The 26,714-nt window shown below is 35.1% G+C and overlaps 1 protein-coding gene across 1 annotated transcript in view; it reads right to left on the bottom strand.

The window, feature by feature from the left end:
* Window positions 1-26,714, bottom strand: part of DGKB (diacylglycerol kinase beta) — a 367,812-nt gene that overhangs the window by 213,822 nt on the left and 127,276 nt on the right. The window contains exons 14-17 of the mRNA XM_075050079.1: window positions 21,298-21,330; window positions 17,421-17,537; window positions 14,547-14,620; window positions 7,300-7,374 (exon numbers count right to left, since the gene is read on the bottom strand). Of these exons, the coding sequence (XP_074906180.1) occupies window positions 7,300-7,374; window positions 14,547-14,620; window positions 17,421-17,537; window positions 21,298-21,330 (299 nt within the window). The remainder of the gene's footprint in view (window positions 1-7,299; window positions 7,375-14,546; window positions 14,621-17,420; window positions 17,538-21,297; window positions 21,331-26,714) is intronic.

Raw genomic sequence — 26,714 nt, forward strand, 5'->3', positions numbered from 1 at the left:
CTACAGGACTTAACTATTTGCTGTTGAATCATGCATTTATAATTGATTTATGCACAGATAGCCCCCTCCCCCTCCCCCTCTTATTCTTATAGAACTGTTTTAGGAAATCCTGCCCCACTCACAGTAAAACTATAATAAAACATAACTTACAATGCTTTCCACTTAGGTACCTCCACATGATTTTTTCTCTCATACCCAGCAGCAGTGTACTACACAGAGATTTCAGGTGCTCAGCCACACAAGGTGGCATAACAGCAGCACTGTGTGAAATAGTTCAGCCAGTCTTCTTCACTCACAGTGGAAGCAAAAATTATAAATGTCAATAGCCCAAGCAAAGAATAATCCACTGATATTCATATCTCAGCATAGGTATCAGCTAAATGTAAGGTAAATTGCAAATTATCTGTGGATATAAAAATACTATTTAACTTGGTAAATTTCTCCACTGCAAAGAAGATCAAAGTGCAAAAAAAAGGGAACAGAACTTAGTATCTGCCCACATAAGGGTGTAAATGGTGTTAGAGTTCATCTCTTGTGGCTCAAACCCATGTTTTTGCTGAGCTGCTTTTATAGTTACCCCTGAGAAATTTGGATTCAGTTTTTGGAAAAGGAAAGTAATTTAGAAATAGATGACCAGTAAAATTTGTGAATACTTTTGTCTCACAGCTTCTCATCCAATATTACTATACACAGTACATGAACTTTGCCAATTACAATACTTGCATCTAATTGTAATCAGCTGCAAGATAGAGGACTTCAGAAGCTCTGCATTATGATTTACAAAGAAACTGTATTAAAAATTATTTATTATGACTTCTGTTTCAAAACTTCTATATCCACAGTAATAAAGTAGGCTGGCCTTAACGGTATTGAGACAATAATAATGAATCAATAAATATGTAAAATCATTAAATTCAGCAAATATTTATTTTTCATAAAGTGTGACATAAATCAAATACAGTAGTATTAATAAAATTTCCCTGAATGGCATCTGTAACTTGTAAGTTTGATAATTACAAGTGAACTAGTACAACATTTGCATATTACAACAGAATTTACACTCTGTGTGAATGAAGTGAATGAAAGATAAATGTTCACCCTAAATATCACCAGCTCGAAGCAAATTGGAGCCCACTAAACCTTCATTAACAGATTCATGTTGACAAAGGACCAATCTGATAGCTATCTTACACTTCCAGGTGAGCCCTATAACTTAGAAACATTGTTTACTTATGAATTCACAATGCTGGGTTTTATCTAGCAGTTTCACTAATTTAGATGTTCAACTCACCCCTGATTCTTCCTAAACTAACTGTCCATAGGAAAGTACTAAGCGGAAAGACAAAGCAATTGCACTGTTGCAATGTTTACTCCTTTACTGTAATGACCATATTGCTGTCATTTTACTAAACAAAGCAAATATAATCCCTGACAAATAGTTATTTACTTGAGAATACAAATGAAAACTGAACACAGTTTTTCCTCTTCTAGACTGCCAAGCTGAGCTGGCCATGTAACTGGACAACATACATAATTTAATCTCATTACAACTCTCAGTTACAGTTTTCTGTATACTGTAACGACACTATTCATGAGACAGTAATTCCAGTAAATCACTCTAATAAAAATAGTTTCAATAAATCCAGTTTATCATTGCATGTGGCAATATATTCCTCTCCTGGAACAGCATTTTAATGTGCAAAAGTTAACTGGTAGATGCATATATTGCAGTCGAAAATACTGTTTTCAGTTCATATTTTCTGAAGACAAAGGTGGCTGCCAATTACAAATCACAGGCTTGCTAAAAACCATGATGGCACATTTAGAAAAACAATATCCCAGTCCTTCAGTGTGTGGTCACATGGAATATTGAGGCACTCCATGAGTATAGGGGACATTTTACTGTCAGGGACCCAACACTGAAAACATTGGTCCATATGATATACTTCACACTCAAAAAAACCATTAATATCATAGAATTGTAGAATGGTTTGGGTTGGAAGGTACCTTTAAAGATCATCTACTGCAACCATCCTGCCATGGGGAGGAACATTTTTCACTAGTCAGGTTGCTCAAAGCCTTGTCCAACCAAAACTTAGGTTTTCCTTAACTATTGCTTAAGATGTATACCAACCTATTTTTACAGTATAGCATTATAGTCAGCAGATGGCCCCTAATCATTCTGATACAGCCATTGAACAATAATGATGGTGTCACACCTATGATCCCTGCAAGAATGAAATTTGCTTTATCTGTGTAATGCCCACAAGATGGGTAGCAGCCTTGCAGATTTGGGAGAGATATATGCCAGTCAGAAGAAGAAATACAGAAGCATTTGTGGGAAAAGTGAATCAATTTATGCTGGATTGTGGGTGGTGTAAAGATGTTGGATGTCATACGTTCAGAAGTAACTTAACTGTAATAGTCAAAAGCTTATTTTGGTGTGACCGAGAAAATAGAACCAGTTCAAGAACATGAGAAGAGCAAACTAATAAGCAGGCTAAAGAATGTGACAGAGGCTTTTAAAATAGATTTCAGACAAAGGCCGTAAGCGTGTGGCAAACTCACTACTGAACAATTACAATGGTTAAGAGAGAGGTGAATGAATCTGGCTCACAACTTTGGAGGTCTAGACTGAGATAGGAGTGGAAATTGGTGATATTTACAATACTTAAAGATTGTGCTATGTACGCAGCAAACACCACAGATGTCATACAGGTAAAAATATTGTTAAACAGCTGTTTAAAATATATCTCTAAACACAAGGTTTAAGTTTCACATGTGAAGACTTACTGAATTCTAAGTACTACTGATTTACAATGCACAACAGTAATTTTAATCATTAAAGTACCCACCATGGCTTGCTTTGCCATTCTTTGGCAAAAATGTAATTCTTCCAAAGAAGTACAGACCAGGTTCACGGTTTTGTTCAGGAGAAAATAACTACGCAGTTATTATCTTCTAGAAATATTCTTGGTGTCTATGTCTTCCCAGAATACTCTGGATATTCCAAATGTCCAACAGCAAAGAAATGCTCTAGCAATCAATTCCAATAATCAGGGAAAATAGTGTAATTTTCAAAATAGGCCTATTGCTTTGTGAAGTTATAAAGGCCCAGGTGCTGTAGATTCCCAACTAAATTACAGAGTAAGTTGTAGGGATTCAGTTTGGCTGTCTTGGGCATCTTTTAAGTGGACGGAATTTAAGAATTAAAAAGGCCTGTTGAGGTAAACTTGTGGATAGAATTTTAAAAAATACATGCTCTCCAAATTAAATGCTAAGGGAGTTACAAAGAAATACAACTTTTGTGGATATAATTTCTATTATAGAGTATAAAAATAACATAAATTAGACATTTTAAATAATACACTTAAGGGAACGAGAGCCTTTTCACAGGGACAAAGCCTTTGTGAAACGGTGACCTCTCTACAGAGTCATGTGGGTCTGTGGCTCGACTGCTATTCATCCAGCTATTATTTACCTCTCTGTGAGGTGAACAATAACTGAATTTCAGATTCTTCAAGATCATTAAATCCACAATAACAGTTGTTGTCAGAAGTAGAAGACTCCTATAGAGATATAACAACCAAACAGGGAAACTCTTTTCAAGGCTAAAAACACAGGTGCCAGGCACAAATTACACAATGTATCAGCCTGGCAATTTTCATGTCACTTTGTTAACTGTGGCAGTCTATAACTGTGGAGTACCTTTTATGCCTGTGTTCAGCTGCAGAGTTTACAGGCTTTCTCCAGCTTACCGATATCTCTCTACTCCCAGCTAAAGAATGTCTAAACCATTAATTATTAGACCAGTATTTAAAGTGTACTGTTGCCCTTTGGCTGAGAGCTCCTTGATTTTCAGGCCTCGCAGCAGGTCAGTTTCCGTTGTTGGAAAGGAATCAATGTCAGAGATTCAGCTGCCGTGCAATTTATTTGCATCATGTACATATTTTTATATAGATTATGTACATGAGTCTTGACATAAACAGCTCCGAAAACCTTAGCTTAGGCACGCTAAGAAGCTACAAGAAACGTTTTTGTGGCTGTCCCTGCAGTTCTCCAAGTACCATCCCATCTATTATGAAAGTAGGTGACACATCCACTTGAGTAATTGCACATTCAGACAACAATACTAAAATTCATTGCCAACTTGTTCAAAATATTTGTCTGTTGACCTGCTACACGCCAGCATATTTATAAAAAAATGCACAATAACTGATATTATGGAAGGGGGTGTGTGTGTTTTGGGGTTTTTTTTCTTTGTTTCCTTGTTTGTTAAGGGAGTGGTTTGAAAGGGAAAATGAAATATATTATTTCCAGATTTCAAAGAAATTCAAATATGGGACTCCACTAGTGGCCTTTCTTCCTCTGAACAAAGATTATTTTAACCCTGTTCCAGCTCAGGTCTACAAAGGAGCCCTTTTTTCCAACACATTTCCGTGAAAGAATATGGTTATCCCACTGAAGAGGAAGAACGAAAGACCTACTGATTGAACTGTTGACTTAAAAAAAAAATAAATACAGTGGTTTCACAGTCCCCCTAAGATTTAGAATTTGATTGGCCTCCTAGTTCTCTTGTCTTTCTCTCTTATCTAAATGGGAGATACTTAGATTTTTGACAGAAATGAAGTGGAAATATTAATTCATGGTAGCCATAGATGTTTGGAACTCAAGCTAGAAAACTTGTGAATGTTATCTTCTTGGTTGATAACAGCAGCCCATGAGAAAAATACCATCATAGATAAAAAAACATTAACTTGTGGGTTAAAGCAGACAGCTTGGCTCTACCAAAACCATGCAAATTCTACCCTAATACGATAGACATCCTATAGGTTGAGTAAACATGTCTGAAATTAGTATTAAAAAAAGCCCCAAAACCCAAACCTCAAAACAGACTCAATTAAAATGTATTACAATAATCATAAATGCTTTAAAATAAATATCATTATGTTTATCGCTTTCCTCTAAATAACAGTAATTGGCATGAAGAATACACTTTTGTTTTTCTCTGTGCTGTACAATACTCCGCTCTGTTCAACTTCAATCTTTATGACACATATGACAACATTAAATAAATGTAACATTTTGATTGACAATGCAGTATAACTGGCATTATAGAGATGGATGAGTGAGTGGACGGATGGATGGATGGGCAGGTTTTATTAGGCAATCCAGCCCTCACAGACAGGGAAAGAAGGACTGGCAAGTGAAATACAGAGCTTGTTCAACTGCTCACTTAAGGGACAAATTATATGCAGCCTACATAGTACTGCCAGGGGCAAGAAGTGATGGCAGAAGATAAACTGGAAATTTAGGATTATTCATTTCTGTGGAATGAATAAAAAATATACCAAAACAAGCTTAATAAAATGCAGTGTCTGTTTGAAAATTAATTAGAAATTTCTTCAAAGTGACTCTGAAGTAAAACTATTTTGATTCCTAATAGGAAGAGAAATTGAAAATATTTTCTAAAAGACACTGCCCTGGTTCAAAAGACTAAAGTTTAAATTGCTTCAGTGCAGGGTTTCAGTTTGAACTTAACACTGCCCTCTTGTGCTTCTGTCTTAAAATACATTTTCCTTTACATCACAAGATACATGAAAACCAGAAGGCAGTAATGGACAGAAATGCAGTCACTAAGTGGGGTTTGATATTTTTTTTTTTCCAGTTTGATTTTTTTTTAAAAAAGGTTCAATGAAATAAGATGAATTTGAACAAAAATATTTCAGTTGTTTTAAAAGTTGCCATCTCAGTCTCTAGCATGGCATTTCTATTATACCGTATGTAAACCAATATTGGTTACTAGTTTTGCCTCAGATAAAATTTCGTAGAAATTCCTGAAATAAGTTTCTGCAATTTTTCTAGTCTACTTACTCTTTGGACTAAAGTTACTTAAATTTACCATGTGTCAAGACTAGCATAACAAAACACAAACAATAAGTACCATTTGATTAATAAAACAGCATTAGTGTTCAGGTACAGGATAAAATTACAGGTATGAAAGAAATCATGCATGTCATTATTTCCAATTTTTGAGCAGGTTTTGCACCATTCTGCAGGTTGCACGTTAGCCACACTGTAGTGCAAGATATCCTGAGAATCTTAACTTCAAAAAGGATTGGGCCAAATCCGCTTTTCACTTTCATCAATGCTATACACAGCCCAAGTCTAACATCAAATGGACAGCTGGTTTAGAATAGTTTTGAGAGAGAATAGCTTCCTATATATTTGGCCTTAAAACCAGAAGTACTGGCAGAAACTGTCAGAGCATACTTTTTCCAGTAATCTATCTGTGACAACTGCAATAGAACTTTGCAAGGCACAAATCACATACATTTCCACCTTCATCTTACTCTCCTCCAATGTAAAAGAAAAAAAGTCCAAACAAATAAAAACTCCCAAGATTAAAAAAAAAAGTATTCAAACAACAGTGTAAACTTATCAGTGAACATGTATCTCCTAATATCCTTCTGCAACTCTTCTCACTGATGTAAAATTCCATATATCAGTGACATAACTAAATAACATCCAATACATACAAAATTATACACAGACCAGATGTTCACGGCTGGTCTGTCTGTTTTCTTCTACCAAAGTACCCACTACTTAAAAAGGAGACAATTCCAGGTGGCAAAAGTTGGTATTTGATATACTGCAATTCTCCTCATGAATGCAAAATAGGAAGAATCGTGGAATAAGCATGTTAGGTGAGCGACTGCAACACTAGCCAGTTCAGACGACGCTTCAGTCACCGTAAAAAGTCACTGCCAGCATAATCTAGCCTGTCTCATCATTTTCTGCTCACTACATCCCCAAGATCATGGAATTGATAAGGAGTGCACAGCTACTGTAATTTGAAACAATGTTCTATATCTGAAATGCATAAGAATATATATATACACATTATATATATATCTATTCTACAGACACAAACATATGTGCATATACATGCTTATGTAGAAGAAATGTATGTCCTGCAGGTCAGTCTTCGAGGCTGATAGTTCTAACATAAAAGTAACCCCCACATTAACTCGGGTTGCTGATATAGCAGTAAAAGCTGCAAATAGAATGAAATTTATCCCACAGTTCTTATAGAGTACTGCATGGCTATCAGTAAAACATATGATATGTAGTTTTATTGGTACCTGTAAACAAATAATACCTGTAAATTTCTGCAGCGTTCAGACGTCTGTAGTGTTGATACATTCAAAGCATGCTATATGTGCTTCAGTCTGTTCATTTGATTATGTAGCATTTTATTAAATGAGTTCTTGGTAATAATATTAACTGTAGACTTACCCTGGCATTGGTCCATTTCCAGAAAGACTATAAACTTGACGAGGATTTAAAAGGTACTGAAATTTTCTATAAATTCTGAAGAGGTGAAAGAGACAAGGAGAAAATATTTACTCATACGTTTGGAATTTTTTTTAAACTTACCAAATTAAAGAATTAAAGAAGTTAACACATACTATCATTATTTGAATTGCAGGATCTCATTTATACAAAAAAAATCAAACATTTGAACACAATTATAATTCATGCATATAGTGTATTGTGGCCATAAAATTGAGACAGAAGTGCTACAAGCTATCTACAATTCAAACGCTGTATACAAAGAGAAAAAAAATAGGATAAGAAAGTATAATGACACAGAAAAAGGTGAATCAAAAAAGCATGGGGAAAAGCACATTGGTTCTTGTTAAAGTAATTCCATGGTAAAGGAGAGATTTATTCCTGAAATTTATGGCTAACACAAAATTACAAGTATAATTAATTGCAAAAGAAAATTGGCTTTGCCACCGATCAAAAATGTCCCCATAGGTTGAACAACATTCTGAGAAAGCAAGTCTACTGTCAGCTACATCTCCTTTAGATTATATTCAAATGGGAAGAAAATGAAAAAGATTCAAAACCATTGTTTCACTTAAATTCCACATATTTTAAAATTATCTGATTAATAAGAAGCAATTTATTGATACAGCATGAAAAGCATTGTCCTACCCCATAAGGGACCCCATTTGCTGTCCCACTTTCAGCAAATATTTCCTTAAATGGCAAACTATTTTAAAAACTGTAACTTTATAAATTTGAGGTTACTTGTCCTAAAAGTGTGACAAACATTTTGTTTCTTCACTGCAAATATTAGAAATGCATTTTCCTGCATTGATTATGATGTGGTAGCTGCTTCATTTCTTACACAGAAACAAGTAAGCACATGAAAGTCGGATCTCAGAATGAATAAACATATACCTATAGCAATAGTTTAAATCATAAACCCCTGTTTCTTGCTTTTAATTTTAATGTTTATGTCCTCAAGCTAAATAATACTTTAATATTTTTAAGAAAGCATTTATTTTTCCCCTGAACTATCTCTTCCTTTTTTTTACTGCCTTAAGTAAGAGTAAGCATAATAAGAGCTGAATTTTAAGTTAAAATGTCCCTGTTTTCAAATTCGGCAAAATAAAACTGTCTAGACACAATCTATGTGCACATTGAGGGGTATTTTTTTTAATTTATTTTCTTAATAGCAATGCATAATTTATTAGGCTAGATGGAAGGCAAGGGTGTAAGAATACTGAATACAAACAAATTTATAATTATCTCTAAAATTGCCAAATTGGAACATTTTCTTAACTTCTCAATTATTTAGTGGTATCAGCTTCTTCATAAAGCACTGTATTCAAACACACACACACAATCTATTCCTGATGCCATTCCTGACAGAAAAAGTCAATGTGAAATGACTGGTTTCACTTTGCAAGCACGCACACATCATTGTCAACAGCCGTGATGACGACTAAATCAGACATTTGACAGTGGATTTACAACACAGCATATTTCCATTTGATTTGCAGCATCTTACCAAGGTGAAAGGATCCTATTTTTAATTTTCTAGTTAGTATGTGTAAGTTGCTTCCCAAGGACGTATGGGATTTAACCTGGTCAAAGGTGCTGCTAATTTAATTTGTGTAGCTAACCCTAAGAAGTTCACGAACAGTATTGTTACAAAGTCCCAAAGGCTTTAGAGTTATTTGCCTAAAAGTTTGGTGCTACAAAACATACTAGCCATTACCTACACTCACAATACCCTTGTCAGGAATCGGTGAAATGCTATAAAAGCCTTCTTAATAAAGAGGGAGCTAGGTATCTCTAGCCAAAACCCAGAAGTCCACCTGCAATAATGAAGAGATTACATTGAATCATACTTGATTCAGTGCCTACCATCCACAGGCACTACTCAAACATCAATACCAGATAATCACTCTATGATGTCTCACTGCAAATGACACGTAACGCTTTAAGTTATTGCAACATACTTATGTATGCTAGTCTGTGTAAAATTCATAAATTGATGGTTCATTTCCATTCATACGTTCTCCAAAAAAGAGGATGAAAATTACTACAAAAGTTTGCTTTCACACTAAACTGTAACTAGACCTAACAGCGTGACACATGCAAGATGAGGAAACGGACAGTATTTAGCCTTCCAGTTTTATACCTGCAGTACCAAACAGCCTACTGATACTGACGTGTCTCCGAATGTCTTGCTTCCATATGTAAGGAAGGAATTGGACATGGTTTCCTTGTGACTGGAGATTTGTGCTGACAAAGCCATGAGGCAGCGTAGTGCAAAATGCCCCCAAAAGACAGTTTTTTGTGATGGAGTTCAATTTCACGAACAAAGCCAGCTCATGAAATTACCCCTGGCCACCACCACCTCCAGCTGGTTCTTACCCAATGACACATTTTTTCAACAAACAGTTGTGCTTCTGTAACCATTTGTGGGGTTATTCTGTGATCTGGAAAACTAAACAGGTATAATTTAAAATACAAATCCTCAGAAATGTTTCTCCATTGTCATCTTTTTCCTTCACTTAAATCATGTCCATGATCTCATATGAACCTCAAAATAGCTCCACTAGCATAACTGAGGAGGCAGAAAATTACAGCAGAAGTGGCCAAGAGGGCTGGGATCATCTTTAAACAGCTCTGCTGCTGAAGAAAATACTCTTGAGTGCACCTTGGGCTGAGTTAGACTGAGCTATCTTCAGAAGTCATAAGATCATTCCTTTAGAGAGAGGAAAGAAATAGACAGAAACCTGTTGGCAATTCAAAACCGGCAGTAAAGTCAACTATACTGGGGAAAAAGCCAGCCACAGAGGTGCCTTGTGTCAATTGGGGGATGCATCTTCATTCATCTAGGGGGTGACTATTCAAGATGCGGTCAATATAGGCTTAATTTAACCCTAATGGCAGAGAAGAAAGAAGCCAAGGACTCCTCCCCAAAATTAAAAGAATGCTAGTGATCTTCTGTCCTAGACATACAACATTTGAAAAAGATCATTTGAAACTGCTTCTACATTTTGTCTCAATGCTAAATGAAAGCTTAGAAAGCCAGATTAATCAGAGGGTAGGATGGCAGAGCTACTATGAACCAAAGTTATTTGAAAACAACAAAGGTCAAAGATATCATCAACCTGTACTGCACAGACACTGAACGTGGAGTCAGCAGGAAACGTCAGTGTACGGAAGCTGATCTCCAGTGCATCCAACCACACATTTGTCAAGGAAACAATTGTTTAAACTCACCTGCTGGTCAGGCAAATAAATTGGAAAATGGGGAAGTGGAAAACAAAGTAATGAGTATGGCAAAACAACAGCATGATTTAGAAGGACTCTTGTGTGAGAAGCATTAACCTTAACAACAGTTTTAGAAGCACTACATGCTTGTTGTATATTTTTTCTGTTGAAAGAAACTATTTTGTCAATGAGGTACTACATATATACATTCTATTCACAGATTATTCAAAGCTGTTTTCTTGATTAGTCAGATCTTAAACACAGACAGACAGGACTGTTAGCCTTAGGATGAAATGGACGTACTGCAATTTTTTTTCTGATGAAATTAACCACACCTGTCCATTTCATGCACAATCACTGAAAACATGTTACAGTGTGATATAGCCTGAGGAAGACACTTGACTGGGTTTGCTGAACTCCTATCCAATCTCATGCTTAATTATAATCCATTTTTGGTGTGTGAAAGGCTTAAAGTTGATCAACTTTAATTCTAATTTGCTACTATCTTCTTAATAAACATTGAATTGTATTTTTGTTCTATTTTATTATAAACATATGTATTATCCATTGGACTAAAACATTTAAGTCCAAGTAACTGTAAATGCATTTCTGTTTCAGGTGATGGACAATAAATATTAATCTCTCCATTAAGAAGAAAGTATAACTGGGTTATTTTCATAGTTCTTTATTTTGCAATTACATCTGAAAGTCACAGCATTGGTTTTTAAAAGAGAAACCTATTCCAGAAGAACATGATATTTATCTCTATACATTTTGAAAAACTCTGGCTTTCTAACCGAATCGAAGTTTTAAAACGTAACAATAAGGTAATTAGATATGGTTGTAGAGAAAGTATTTTTGTGTTCTGAATGCACTTTTCTACATTATCTATGTTTCCCACCACCCCTCTGTTCCAACATTCAAAAACTGAAACTAAAGCACCTAACTTTTTTCACCTTAAAGTGATTCTCAATTCTTTTCCTTTGCATTTGAGAGATTTAACAAAAATTGCAAAATATAAAAGGAAATTACAGAGTATTATTGGAGGAGTGCATTTATTCAACTGGTTGTCAGATGGATGCATACACTCTCTCCAAGTCTAAGGGCAATGAAATGGGCTGGGTTACCATATGGCAAGGCATAAAATCTCATATGGGGAACTGTGGGAACACTGGAGTCTTGACAGTATCTGCAATAACCTTTCTGTGTTCAATGAAAGTCAATTAGAAATCATAACTTCATTCACTGTGATCTCTCAAATACAGAAAATCCTAAGTAAAGACTGAAGAATAGCTTTCAGTAAAAGATCACCTTAATCTGAATGAGTCAAGATAATGAAATTCTCATCTAAAAAAATTAGTAGATTTTGGGTTTGGTTTTTATCCCCTCACTGCTGTTGAAATCTTACTTTTGTTACAGTCTATCTTCTACTCCTAGGCTCTCAATACCTGACCAGATTACAAAATCGCTATAATCAAAAAGCCTGACTTGAATCACCATAACTATACATTTTGCAAAGCTATTTATGTCTTCAAATGTCCTATGATTTTACTTTTCACAACATATAACTGCCACAAAATTGGAGGTGGCAGTCGGGGGAGGGGGTAATATGCGATTCTTCTTTCTAGTTACTGACTGTAAAGCAGCCAGATACAAACCAGGAAAAGTAAAAAAAGTTAAATATTATTGTTGCCTGAAAATGTTTTCGTCCCTTAGATTAAAGCTTCAAGCTAATATGCACTTTTAACATCCCTATTTTATAGTTCTGTTACTGGTATTGATATGAAACATTAACACCTAAAAGGCGGAAGGCAACCCCCTTCTCATCAAATAGTCCATATGTGGACTTTTTTTTAACCTTTTTGAATCAAGTTTTAGATCTAACCATGAGATATTATCTCCTGCTGGTGAATGACTTGAGATACATTTACATGTCTATGCAGTTGACCTTTTGATGTGCTCCTCCTAACACAGAAATATTGAGTGCAGCCTTGACACATTAGTATGCAATTTAACATTTTATTTCATGTGGTATCAAAGCCAATTTAAGAGGTTCTCATACTTCACTATACTCAGCTGCTAGTGGCTGCCCTCGTGCTATACACTTCATTGTGTAATGACACTTGTAGGTAATGGTGTTAGTGAATCAAGCATGTATAAAGCATTCATTTTTTAAATTCACATCGTTACTGTGATCTGCTTGGCCTCAGTAACAGTTGCATTAACATAAACTGAGAAGTGTCAGACGGCAATATGTGAATGGGAATAGAAGCCTGGGAAGGGGATCGGGTTTTAAACTTGCTTTTACCCTGGAGAATATCTAACATTAAATGACATCCCTCGTGCATTAAGCCCATTCAAATAGTAACACTTGAGACCAATTATGAGCTGGGAACTGAAAGATGTGAAACAGCATTTCATTAAATTGTTTCTAGGTTATAACTAACTACATAAGTGCAGCTCTTTAACCTGCCTCTCACCTACATAATTCCAGACTGGATCCTCGATCTACTCACTTCATGTTGGTACTATGAAAAAGTCAAGCTGAGTGCTAGTACATTACCATCCACAATGCCCCTGACTGAGCAGAAGACCAGGGCTACCTCACACTGCTAGAGTGTCTGAAACATGAATGATCAGAGTGGCTCATACTGTTTTGTTGTGATTGCAAAGGCATGTTCTTGAAACTGTTTAGAATGAATCTTTTAGATCACTAACTGCCTTTGACACAGACAGCGCTGCTGTCATTGCTGCTATCTAGGTATACCAGTCTATGGATCACATAATCAGCTCCTAAATGATAACCTGTTCTCTCAGAGGTCTTCGAATACACTTTTGGTTAAATGTTCTTCAGCTCTAAGACCTCCCCTAACATCTACTTTGCAGGATTTTGTCCCTTTTGCCAGTTCACTTTAAGGGGCGCTGTTTGAAAGAAGTGATCTAATGGAGGCAGTGAGGAAGAGGTAGGGAAAGCTGACACACTTGCAGTTTACTTGCTTAGTTCCAAGCTTTAGAATCACACTGGATCCCTCCTTTTGTGCTTTTGGGTACCCACATCACCCACTATCCCCAGGTGTCATCTTCAGCCTAATCTCAGCCAAAAGACTGTAGGCTTTTTCAAGACTTGAAGGATACATTACAGCACTGACATGGTAAGCTAGGCTATAAAATTGGGGGATTTCTGTAATGATCAAAAATGGCCATATTGTTAGCACTTGTGAATCTGAAATACCCTCCAAAAAATCTGCTCAGGGGGTAACTAATTCAGCACTTCTGCCTGAGTTTGATGGTCCGAGTAGGAGGTGAATGCTCTTTATCTCTCTTTTATCATGCCTCTGATACACTAAGTTTTAAACATAAACTTAGGCATTTTGATTTTAAATCAATGTAATTGCTGACATATATAATATTAAGCAGGTCTTTGTGTGATTGGACTTCAATACTTAAGCTGGACTGTTAGAATGCTTCCTATCTACAGAAATCAAAAGGTTTCTTTGTAGGAAATCTTAGGGGGAGGCTGGAGAGTCTACTCACTAAATCTTTGAAGACAAGTCATACATTAGAAAATGGAATACTGTTTCCAATTTAAGCTATTGGCCTGCCTGCATAATTATTACAGAGATTTAAAGAAAACTGTTATAACTTCAAAGTTGCAATGCCAAATATAGCAACTCACATCTTCATGCAAATCACACAAAACCATATACTTAAATATAGCTACTTTTTTCTGGTGTGAAATGAAACTGTTGTATAGAACTCATTCCAGCTTTTATGTGCAGAATTTATAACTATATGCTAGTGTGTACCTCTTCTAAAGAGGGCAATGGGATGTTCAAATGTGAGGCATAACAGTATAAAATGTTGGACTTCTTTTCATATACAAACTTTTTTTTCATATTTAAACATATCACAGAGATCAGAACAGAGAAAGAGAGGGGGGAAAAAGAGAAAATAAACCTTACCTTTCTCCTTGTTTCCCACCACTTTTAGGATTGACAAAAACTAAAAGTGGATGAGTGCCTGGAACTGGAGTGATCTAAAAGAAGGGAATAACACAGCCACTCATTAATGCTGTGTGTTGCATTCATTTTTTCCTATAGTAGACAGAAAACAAAAAGCTTAATGCAAACTCTATGTTATGCTATGTAAGCCAGCTGGAATCAATTCCATAATTTGCAAAAATCCTCACTTCATTAATTTGCCACAAATGGCAAGTGACTTTTTTTTAATGCTGTCTGTCTTACAGCTGTGATGCCATTTGAACCTATAATTCCATTGAAATATTGATACATATAGGTTACATCCATCAATAGAGAAGAAAACTTTAAATGCAAGAAATGCATGACTGATTCTGACAGTAATTTCCTATGGAAAAAGCTATGAAGGAACTGTATTTTGTAATGAGAAATGACACCATACTATAAAGGTCAAATATAACTATATGAAATTTTAAACTTGATGTAATAAATTTTAATTTTTTTTTAATTACAGAAACCTGCAATATTTGATATGATATGAAATCACACACTTTTTAAAATGTAACAGCCATAAACGAGTTCCTTTAAACACCTTAGAAAGCTGGAAACTTAAAAAAGTAAAGGAGAAAACATGTGGAAGAAGGGCAAGCCTGAGGAAAAGAATGGAGAGGAGGACATACTGAAGGAAACAATGACTTCTACCACGTTTTTTAATTCTTTTGTGCATGGAAGGTTTTACATGTTCACATTGACGTTTAGCTTTACAAACTAACACCTTCCTTCTAAGTAATAGTGTTAGTCTGCATTTTCAGATACTGTAAGATGTGCATGTTCACTGCCTTTGCTCCACAGACGTGAAGAACATAAAAAATTACATCAGATGATCACTCTCTACTATCTGTTTTTCAACCATAAAGCTAGACTATTCATATTTAAAATTATCACTTTTAGACATATATCTATTCTAGAATGTTTAAAAGCATATTAAGAGTTCAAAGTCAACATCTCCAAAGTCATGCACTAACAACTTCAGAGATGAAGCTTAGACTGTCTCTGTTTCAAAATGATACATTGAAAGCTCTTGCTGCAAATCCTTATTCATAATTCCTGAAATAACAAAATCTTTTCATCTGAAGATTTTGTAAAATGTTATTTAAGGCAGAACCTGAGATAGCTAAGGAGTCTTACAGGCATCCTATTGACATACGCGTATAAACCTACAGGAATCTAAAAGCACTTTTCTTCCAGTAGGATGTGTTAGGCACTAGTGTGTCAACTCCATCCATAACTTCACAAACAATGGACCCAAATCTGTTCGATATATACAACAAATAATGAAAAACTCCAGCAAACTCGGTGGAATTAAACCTAGCATAAAACCTACCCAGTATCACATTCTGGCACAGTATGTTGTTACAGTAAAGTGCTGTATGTTGTTACAGTAAAGTGCTGTATGTTGAAACATATATCAAATTGCAGGATATAGTGAAGTTTGTCATATATTTAATTTTTATCTACTGTTGTAATCAATTTTAGTTATTTAGCCAATTCCCATGATGTTTGTTCCTGTAAGCTAAGTGTAAACCAATGGTGCTCATTGTGACAGAGATGGACTACCTACTGAAATCCCTTAGGACGCAGGTTAATTAATGAGACTCATCCTAAGGTTATACATGATCTATTACTTCCTCTAATTAGAAATAATAATCCTGATCATTATGCTGGTTAGCTAGAAAGAAGTAAGATGAATGTGCTTAACTATGATTAATTGTCTTTAAGTCGTGCAGATCTCCACTGCCACTAAGTTATCTGCTCACTGCTGTCTGATGGAAGGAAGGTTTAGCCTTGATACTTTTCTCAACAAAAGCTAGGTGATTAACTTATTTCTATTTTATATCTTTTAGTTCATAACTTAACCATTTAATTACAAGTAGAAGGTTTAGGACCATCAAAAACCCCCTAATAACCAGTTTGTATTCCACTCAATTCCAAAATAAGGTCTCTTAATTAATTTCTTACAGTTTTTTCCAAATTACTTTTCTAGATAACGTAGATCTTTCCATATAATAAACAATGCAACTAAAGATTTAGACTAAATTGGTGAACGTTTTCAAGCCTTCATCTAGCATGATTTAAAGGCAATCTCCACAAAGTTATTAGACAAGTGACTCAAAGTCTCCTGATGAAATAAAGCATCATCATCATATATGTGAACATCGATTTTACTCAAAACTACTCATATCTCAAAGGAAAGAAGTCAAGCAGTTCAGGCAGAACTTCTGGCATGCCTCTAAATAATCTCCCTAAAATAACATTAGCTCATCATACACACAAGTTTTTCTTTCACATAGAAAAAACTTCCATTCTTATTCTAGGTATCGCTATTACTGAAACCACCTTGCTCCTCTCCACTCTTAATTTTGATTTGCCAAATACCCTACTTGGAAATACCTGGACAAATAACATCCTTGCAGTTTACTTCATCCACCTATTAATTAAGAGGTCCAAATGAGAACAATGAGCAGTTATCAATATACACACTCAGATTTATAATGTAAATTCACACAATGCTATGTGGCAGATACTAAAACAATCGAGCTCAGCTTCACCCTACAATACAAGTGTTTTAGAGCTAGTTTTCCCTCTCCCTTAAAGTCCCACCAATAATATGAGAAGCAGATTTGCACCACAGGATTCCTGTACAGATGGAAGAATTTACCTATTGTATTTTTAAATACGTAAAAGTGAAATATTAGAAGGGTGAATGTATAGGAAGTATTTCACTTCAAAGATTGCTCGCTCTATCATTGTCTTCATACCTACAAGTGTCTCCTTAAATTAAAATAACAATAATCACACCTGAAGACCTTGTCCATCTACGGTGACAGAATTTGCTCTTTGCATTTTGTTCCGTTCTCCCAGTTTGTTCATTTGCTGGAGGCAACCCTTTTCTTTTTTCACTGTTGCCTGTCTTTCCTTGAAAAAAGAAGAGAAAAGGAGAAAATGGAACATTTTCACACATTATATAATGCTATACAACTGTAACTGAGACTGTGCCTCCACAAAGTTGTTTTTTGACTACAGAGTAATGTCAGATTCTGCTTTAATGAAAATGAGTTCTCAGTCAATTTATTACACAGTGTCTGGCCACTTCACATAACATCTATCTACGTGCCTGAACATTTCATAATGACTAGGCAATAGATGGATGAAAAGTGTGCAGTCACAACACAAATTAATGCAAAGATGTGAAAAGATAATCTGACATTGCCAGGATGGCATTCTGAAATTTGAGAGCCAATCGTACAATATACTTGATTGTTTAATAAGCACACTGATAAGAAATCAGTAATTTATCAAAATTTCATCCTAAATGTTAGCAAGGGTTGGATGCTTCAAGAGTACCACTTTGGCAAAATTTACCTATTCTAAATGTACCATAATCAATTGGCTGAGTGGCCTTTTATAAAATATGTATTTTGTATCAGAAACAAACCAGAATCTACATCAGCTTCTAAGCCATTGGCAAATTTTGCTGCTGCTACACAGCACAATCAGACGGTTATTTGAAAGAGAAAAGCTCAGAAGTATGTTGCTGTAATCGTATTTTCAACTGTTGTCAGGTCATTCCAGAGAACTCTGAATGAAAAAAAAAAAAAAAAAGTCCTTGCTCTTTGCAACTCATTTATCCTATTTATAAACTGCACCCAGCATGTCCTTTTAGGTTGTCCAAAAATGCACTATAAATTACGACAGCAGATGTTTATCAGATAGAATCAGTGTCCCCAGTCCCAACTGCACCTCATTCACTTTCCTCACTTCGCGAGTACAAGGCGGCTTTAAACTAGTCAGGGGAATGGGCTGGCACAAAGCTGCTGCACTACCAAGGAGCATGAAGGAAACTGTTGCACCCCCTGCAACTGCCCTCAGTAAGCAGTTCATTAAACGTTACAATTTAAGTTCCATACCAGGCCAAACCCATCTCTGTGCTACCTCTGATAAAGCCTTAGGGATTGCACTAGCAATTAATCCATGCCACTCTTTCTGGAGCAGTTTAAACTGGTAAGAATCATTGACAGATTCTCTGGCAGGAAGGGAATAACTCCCAGTTTCATACAGTGCCCTCTAACACAGACGTGGACTATCACTGTCTTTATTTCATCTTTAGTTTTCTTAAATTTGCACACTGACACAGCCTTAGTCTAATCCTGATGAAAATAGTGGTCCAAGTCATTCCAGGCTGCTTTGGGTAGCCAAGTGCTTTGGGGAACTGAGGCAATCCGATCACATTTTCTGTAAAAGTACTGACAAACCTATACCACAGCAAAGAAACAGGGGAGTCTATACTATTTCCCATATGCCATGAGATTCCCAAGAGGTTAGTTAACTGAGCTCTTGGATGCTTTGAATAACTTAATCAGTTCAAGAGGAGGTCCAATAGTCTAGACTACAATATCACTGCTTTGACCAGAAAACAGTAAAAGCAATTAGAGCTATTCACCTCAGCCGTAACCTTCAAAACACAAACACTGTCCATATCACTGCCTAAGAAATCACCGACTCAGCACTTATTTATTTGACAATTTTTTAGAAACTAGAACTATAATGAGGCACCCAAACAAAATAATATTTGTGAACTAACATGAAACATCAAAGCACAATGGTATTGGTTAGTGCCAAGGATAGTAAGAAACTTCAGCATGAAAGAAGCTTTGCACTTCATTACATATGTAAGCAGCTTTGGGGTTTTAAACAACTTTGTGAATAACTACCCTTAAAGTCACTACATTTTATAAGAAGTAAGCATACCATGTTAAACAGGATTTTATATTACAACCAATCTGGCTCTTGGATATTGCAACATCTTCAAAAATCAAATCAGATGTCAGTAATGCAGACACACAGCTAGTAAAATAACCTTATTTCTAACACAAATCAGAGATGGAGAGCAAATTTTAAAAAGTCTAGGAAAACGTTAAGCTAAACAACATATTTGTGATAATTCAAAGAAAAAGGTAACAGAAAGGAACAGATCCAGCACACTGAGTACGTCCATTTAGAGAGCTTAAAAAAACACTGTTCAAAAGAGGCCTACTTACAAAGTGTGGCACTAAAAATCTTCTTGCATATATCATGCTATTTCTTAAAGGAAAAGTATTTACACACTGCTGGGAACTGTCTTTACATAAAGGATGCTTACCACAGTGCCCAAACCTGCTGTTAGCAATCACTCACAAGCAAAATGCAGTAACAATTGCCTCAAGCAAAGTTTTGGATATTGGTTTTTTTGTTCCAGCATGATACAGATAGCAAATACCCTCAGCTGGCCTTGGCCCTATGACTGCTGCATTAGCAACATTCCTTCTCCAATTTATGTTACCTGTCCCATAAGCAAAACTATCGCTTGACTCACAGACAAAGACAGCTTCTCCTAAGCAGTGACTACACAAGATTAGGCCATACACCTCATACAATGTAAAGGAAAAAGAATATTCATGATACAGAATTGTCTAGAGTGTTATTAAAAAAAATCAAATATGGATACCTGACCTCATTATCATTGCAGGTTTGCTTCCTTCAATGATCATTTTTGAAGTATAAATAAAGTATTTCGTATCACCCATCTTATATGCATGATACCACAATACATGTCACCACATGTACCAATAATCCTCTCTGAAATATTTCTGAAGAAGCTGATAGGAGATTTCCTAGCATTATGTATCCTATAATTTTTACATATGTGCTATACTAGTGGGGACCTAACTTACAATTTGTGTGAAATAATATAATAATGTGTATCTTAATTCTAGTGAATAAATCTACTAATGGAACACAAAAAGATTTACCATTTCATTAAAAAAAATCTCTTTTAAATATTCTTGCATAGATACTTTGTTTTATATATGAAACAGAAAGCTGGCTTTCTAATCCAGTTCTACATAACTGTTTGAATAACTTTCTTTCAGGAACTATAACATTACTATAACATAACTAAGCTATCCAGGAGTGTCAGGAACTAAACAGAGTCATTTTTTAATGAGATAATAACAGTTTAATAAAATCGTCTGTGGATAATAGCCTACAAATTCTAGCAATGTTAAGACAAATTTGACATGCATTGAATAAATGGTTTTACAAAATGCAAACATTTATTTTTTGAGGTAAGAAATGTTTCTACAACAGTTGTGCTGTATTTAATATCTTGTTAATCAAAGCATACAAAATGATTAATGTATCTGTGAACCATTTTGTTTAGTGGACATGCATGAGGTTGATAGAGATACTGAATACAGCATTTTAAAAGCTATTGTACATTTTGACGGCTCAAAGAATCGAGTTTTTCTGTTCTTTTGGTATGTGCCAGAGCACATAACTTTCAAAATAGTACTTACCACAACATAAAATTTTTCCACCCATTTTTACACCTCCCATGCCTTCTTTTCTCCCTTTGAACTCCCACTTTTAAGTCAATATCCATCAACTGGAGCTTCTACCATTCAGTATTGCTCCAGAGAGATCACTGTCAGATAAGAACTACTCAATTGTATCTATCCCTTATTCATCCAAATAAGAAAAAAGAATTGATAAATAAGACAGGGCCTTTCAAATGATAACACAGAATACCATGTCTCGATTTTTAGTTCAGCCCCAAAATGCACTTTATAACAAAAAGAATGTACAATATCATGATCTGTTAGTACTCGTGCGTACATGGATGCCTCCCGTTACGCACCTCAGGGAGCAAACCTCCTAAAGTGGGTAGCGTCTGTTGGAAAAAGAGAACGTTAGGCTGCAACACCGAACAGGGATGGCAAGGGGCATGGAAAGAGTGGTTATGAGGAACACTACCTTGCAGCAGTTCTACTTAACAACAAATATACAAGGTGGTTTTTTACACATTTGCACAATCGTACTCTCCCAATGTTCTGGCTGTCATATTACAAAATTTATATTCTTGGAAGTATCTGTGGGATCATTTTAGCACCAGCTAAAAATATTAGAAAACCTGAGGACTTTATTCTTTCAAATAGTAAAAAGAGATACTTGGTACCTGGGGAGTATTCTTTCTATTTTATCTTCCAAGTCTTTGAATCCTCATCCAAAGTGAGGAATCTTATTTAAAAAGCTTTCTTCTACTACAATTGACAAGCTATACAACATTCATCCTCAAAAAGTATTTCTACTGTTTCTTTACAGAGAAGTACCGTCTTTGCACAAAACACTAAGATTTAGAAATACCATACTCTATCATAGCTGTTATAAGAAAACATATTAATAGTAACTAATGGCTTACTAAATAGTTACCTTTTTACGTTTTAACTGCTGACACAGAATCCAGTGTCAATGCAGCAAAAATTGCTTTTTCTCACCTTGTCTCTTAATCAATAAGTGCAAATCTGTTTTTCTGGATTATTTCATACACAGTTAAGATTACTTAAAAGAATTTATTTTATATATTAAACAATGATTTATTTATACATTAAATAGGATTGTAAGGCCATTAGTGAATGTTTAATATCATTACACAGTTTGTCAAGTAACTACTGAAAATTTGAGATTACTTCTGTATGATAATTACTTCTTTATATGCCTTCAGATGAGGCATATACCCTAAAACCCAACTTGGGGATGGGGTGCATGAGGAGAGAAATTCTACTTTAGTATGCATAAACAGAAACTGTTATTTAAAAAAAAATATCTTATTTTAGAACTCTGAGACTTCAACTTGAAAGATATTGAACAGGGGAATTTGGTCATAGAAGATCAGATGGAATGCATGGAATACCATGTAAAGGTATCCTCAAATGTTTGCAGGATGCAGGCCATGGAAGTTTAAATATGTGACTTGAATATCAAACTGATGCTTTGGGGTTTTTTTTAAGGAACTTGGAGGAAGGTTGCTTCGTGATTCCTTGGAGCTATTTTGTTTAATGACATGGGAATCCCCAAGGGATGCTAAAACTGTACTTTAATATGCAATGAAATATTAGTATAAGTACTCTTAGACTGTCATTTTGTAAACCTATGTGGTATTCAAGACCCTGCTTAAAAAAAATTCTATTCCATGCAATTTCTGTCCATAGTTACACAATAACCAAAGAGAATCAAAGATTCAGACACCCAGAACACTGCAAAAACCCTACAACCATTACCACAAAACCCCGGGGAGCAATCTATCTGTGATACCTATTAGATATCACATCCAACTAACTATGATTTAGATGTGCTAAAATATTTTGAAAATTCACTTTATAAAATTATCTTCATATTTCCAGCTCTAAACCTGTGTACATCAGAAGGGCCAATATTAAGACACCACATCAAGCTGCCTTGAAAGCTCATAGAGCTGTAACACAATACCCAGCTCTACATCCATGGCCTGAAGCTAAAAGTCATCCTGTGGACAAGATTAGTAACCAATTCACCAGCAAAAATACTGCCCAGTGAGCTGTTCATGCCCATACTATAAAGGAAAGGGAAGGCTTCTAATTTATCTGAGAGCTGCCTTGATAGCAACGTTTGCAGCTAAGGAAAAAAAAAACAACCAAAAAATCACATTATGTCAATCAGAAGGAGGTATTTTGTCACCCGTAAGATAATTACACATCAAAATCACAATCAAGTATTTCTCATTTAGCATGTCATCCTTAGTTCATTTAGTTGGCTGAAGATAACTTGCCTTACATCTTGCACCCATTCAATGTATGTATCATCATCATCATGCAACAACAGTAGGGCCCAAGACTTTTAATTTAATTTGCAACCTAAAATGAACTTGGGCTATAGCAGGCAATTATATACACCGTCCAAGAAAGACAAAAGAGTTGGAAAATTATTTTGAAAACAAAAACATGTTAAACTCCAATGGGAGAAGATGTAAGGAATAAACTGAGGGACTGACAGTAGTGATGAGTTTTGGGCAGGCAACTAGATATAACTTAAAATGATTGAATGGCTGCCATTTCAGTTTATCAGCATCTTATTATTTGAACATTGAACTGTGTTTGTCGAACAGATAATTAGTTAGGAAGATACATTTTCCTCCAGGGCAATTATTAATTTCCTTCTGACTTCAAACAAATGAAAAAGCTCTTAGTGTAGATAAGCACACCATTATATTTCAAGTCTGTTTAGATTCTCAGAGAACTGAATCTGCAATATGATACGCAATTGAAAAGGAAAAAAGTGTTTTGTTTAGTTTTTAAATCAGTTTCAATTGCTATGTCATTACTTAATATTCAACAACCAGATTTAAATTTCCCCCTCCATAGAAGCATATATCTACAAATAACTGGTTTTTTGTAGTATCTTTGTTCAGAAACTCAGAATAAGGCTAGTACTCAACCTCAAAGGATTGAGTTGCTCATAAAGATGCTTACACACTGCACTGCTTTTCTGCACCCCATGTTGAGCTTGGATTCAACTGAGTTAAAACTGATCTCTACTATAATAAAAACAGAAGAATCGGTTTAGGATTAAAAACTGGAAAAGGGATTAAGAAAGCTCATTCTTCAACCAGCAACTGCTAATTCCCTTTTTCTCTCTCTACATCTCTGCTTTCCTATGTGAGTAACATTTACCTACCACACAGGAAAACAGTATTAGTAAAACATATTATCAGACATGGGAAAAATATCTATTGAACTATGTTGCAATTATAACACAACCATTAGCTATTCTATCTAGTCTCTCTAAATACTGATAGTCAAAGAAAATTCTTGTGCAACATTTTTAACTTTAATTCTGTATTTTGCCAGCATCTCAACATACTTGCTGTATTTACACAAAAGTTTGAAGCTACAGATCATAACGTATATTGTTTAGATGCACAAGGCACATTTCTTAGCTAAAACATTTGTAATCTGCTGTGTATATTGTTTTACATGCCTAAATAGAACTAGTTATCAACAGAATATTTTTGAACATCTATGTTCTTGTGCAATAAAATGCCAAACCAACCCAAACCCCAATCAGATGCATCTGTTTCCTCCACCAAAATACATAGCCGTTTATATTTTAAAATAAGAGGTCAAGTGAATTGAACTTATGATGCTATTTTATATTAGGTGTATATAAACAAATTTGCTCTATGACGTATAAAATTTCTATACATATTTTATATGTACCAAATTATATATATGTATGTTCTGTATTTATATAAATAGAATTTATGCTTAAATTATTTTATCCTAAAAAGCTATAAGCATCTTCACTGGACCAAAAAAAAAGCCAAATTCATTCATAACAGAAAAGAAACAAAAAGTGAGTTGTTCCAAACTTTTTATCGTGATGACCAATTTGTCCCAGAATGCTGAACAATGAAGTTGACAATTGAACAAAAGGAAATGTATCCAATTTTAAATTTTATTTCTTTCACTTCTTGTCTTCAATATTAAACCAGGCCCTCCCCCTTTGAAATAAACTGGTTACTATGGAGACAGTGATAACTGCTATATAGTAATGCTCACACTGTAATCAGGGTACCTTATGTTTTACAATTTATTCCATAATTTTCTTTTTATTCCATGATTAACAGTTTTAATTATAGTTTTCAAAACCAATGTTAGAAATTAAGTAAAAAATAATTCATTGCAAAACTCACATAAACAATAGGAGAATCAAAATCACCATACATTATGAAATAAATATGTATTTATTAAATAGCAGGCTTTTACTGGTTGATTTGTCATTACCCAAGCCTGTATCTATTTTGGTGGGAAATAGAAAAATCTAATTACTTTTCTATAAACGTAAATAGAAATTAGAACGTCCTACGTGTTCATCAATAAACAGAGCAAAGTAAAGGAAGGCATGAAATGAAGAAGCCAAAATGTATGTTAGCTTTCTTCCCTTTCTGCCTTATAAAGGGGCAGCAGGAGAGAAGCTGTATCATAAGGAAAGACCAATCTTTTTTTTCTTCGCTACTCACTCATCTCGTTCCAATACCCATTTTTTAACCTGGTTATGATCTAATTCTGTAGTCTTGGTAGGCTAGGATTCAATTGAGTTAAAGATTTTTAAACTCACTGCCAGTCAACCTTATCATGAACTTTCATTATGTGCATGTAATTAATTGGGTCCAATGAACAATATCAGCACTGAGTTATAGACTTTTTCCCCCCACCATATAATTAGAATATAATTACCCACAGGATATCAGAATGATGCAAAACCTTTCCTCTAAATGTGCCCTCATTAGGAAACAAGTCTCAATGTACATTTATTCAATCAGTATGAATTAATTAAAACGTTACTGAAATAAAAGAGAGTAACATTAAAGCGTATCTGACATCTATTAAAAGACTATCACTTGAGATCTGCACACACAGTTTATAACAAAACTCATTTAACTTGAACAAAAAACTTCACCATACAACAAGCCTTATATATGGTAAACAGAAAAGTAAAAAGGACTAGTTTTAAAGTTGACAGACTACATTTTACTAAAACATTTAAAAGTATTGCAGTAAGATATGAAAAATCTTTATACGGCAATGATTCTAGACAGATATGTGACTCATGATACATACAGTGTCAACTGCATGAGTTTCCCCATGGTTTCTTTTTCAGCTGAGAATGTAGCTAATCGTATTTAAGAATAACATTGGACAAGTTCCATTTTGTGCAGTTCTGAAGATGGGAGCCCTCTTATTTAACTTAGACCAGCTATCTAACTTTCAGATGACCAGGCATTTAGGTTCTCTTTCCAGCCTTTAAGAGAAGGGACTGTATGAGAGGATCATGCCAGTCACTATATTTTAGAGGCATCTCTCTTGTGTCAAGACACCCTAAATGAGTGATTTAGAAGAGTCACCTGAGCTGAGATGGCTATGTTTAGGGGGAAGAGAAATGTCACCCTTTGTGATATTACAATCAGGAAGGGTAGTTTTGTCTGTTTATTCTTCACAGTTGCAGCAGTGATTTTGGACATCAATGGATACCTAGGAAATGGAAAAACTGAGAGGATATGGAACCGAACAACAAATACCAGCTGAGAGACCAGTTTAGTAGCTCTGGTATAATACATGGTGCTGTGACATGCAATTTATGAAAAAATTCTCTTTATCTCTGCAGAAAGAGTCGAAGCTGGACTTCACAAGAACTGAAGAAATGAGACATGCTGGATGAGAAAGGTAAAAATATGAATGT

Source organism: Buteo buteo, chromosome 2 (assembly GCF_964188355.1).
Source record: "Buteo buteo chromosome 2, bButBut1.hap1.1, whole genome shotgun sequence".
Lineage (NCBI taxonomy): Eukaryota > Metazoa > Chordata > Aves > Accipitriformes > Accipitridae > Buteo > Buteo buteo.